The sequence below is a fragment of the Cryptotermes secundus genome, unplaced genomic scaffold, assembly GCF_002891405.2.
Source record: "Cryptotermes secundus unplaced genomic scaffold, Csec_1.0 scaffold6859, whole genome shotgun sequence".
Taxonomy (NCBI): domain Eukaryota; kingdom Metazoa; phylum Arthropoda; class Insecta; order Blattodea; family Kalotermitidae; genus Cryptotermes; species Cryptotermes secundus.
Genome location: NW_019718060.1, coordinates 233 through 949, shown reverse-complemented (window position 1 = coordinate 949; position 717 = coordinate 233). Strand labels below are relative to the sequence as shown.

General features: G+C 43.0%; 1 protein-coding gene across 1 annotated transcript in view; it reads right to left on the bottom strand.

The window, feature by feature from the left end:
* LOC111865817 overlaps positions 1-717 on the bottom strand; it is a 7,780-nt gene that overhangs the window by 6,837 nt on the left and 226 nt on the right. The window contains exon 1 of the mRNA XM_023854194.2: positions 82-717. This exon is cut by the window's right edge and continues 226 nt beyond it. Coding sequence (XP_023709962.1) covers positions 82-125 — 44 coding nt within the window. The 5' untranslated portion in view covers positions 126-717. The remainder of the gene's footprint in view (positions 1-81) is intronic.

The following is a 717-nucleotide window of genomic DNA, read 5'->3' as shown; positions in this document are numbered from 1 at the left end:
GACGTGTGTCACAAACATTAGCTGTAAATGGTGTATAACAAACGACAATAGTGTTATTGGGTCTGAGATTCTAACACTCACTGAGACAAGATCGATGAGTACGATGTTCTGGGATGTAGCGTCATTTAATTAGGCAGGAGTCTTCCGACCGTTTCCGACGTTCCACTCGTTCCACTGGGCCAAACTGCCTCCATCTTCTGCATCTTCTGGGCGAACTTGTAAGCTCCTTCCACTGGCATTTACACCCTATATCAGATCTTCATTTCCTGCAAGCGGCTTGTTTCACTTAACTCCTGCTTCTCTTGCTCTTCAATCCTGAAGATGGTGGTTGCACGGTCCTCCGAAACGTCGGCGGACTTCTGCTGGACTATGGGGCCTTATATCTAAGAAATATGTCTTCAACATTGTTTACACATTTTTACAGTACTCAGTCGAGTAAATGCTAGTGCGTTAAAATCACGACTCTCATCTATACAATTATCAGCAAAATACGTTATCTGGAATTTAGGTCTTCCGTCAGACACCGCGTGACATAAAACTTTTTGACAATCATGTTCGATCATGTTCATGTCCTACTTATTGTCGGTTACCGTCGGAACATGTGAAAATGAACAGGTCTGCCTCAAGTAAACCGTGATTGTTCGTGTCACGAGTTCTCTTCGTCAACCCGTTTTTGTATTATTATATTTCACCTTCCAGTTGCATTTGATGATGACG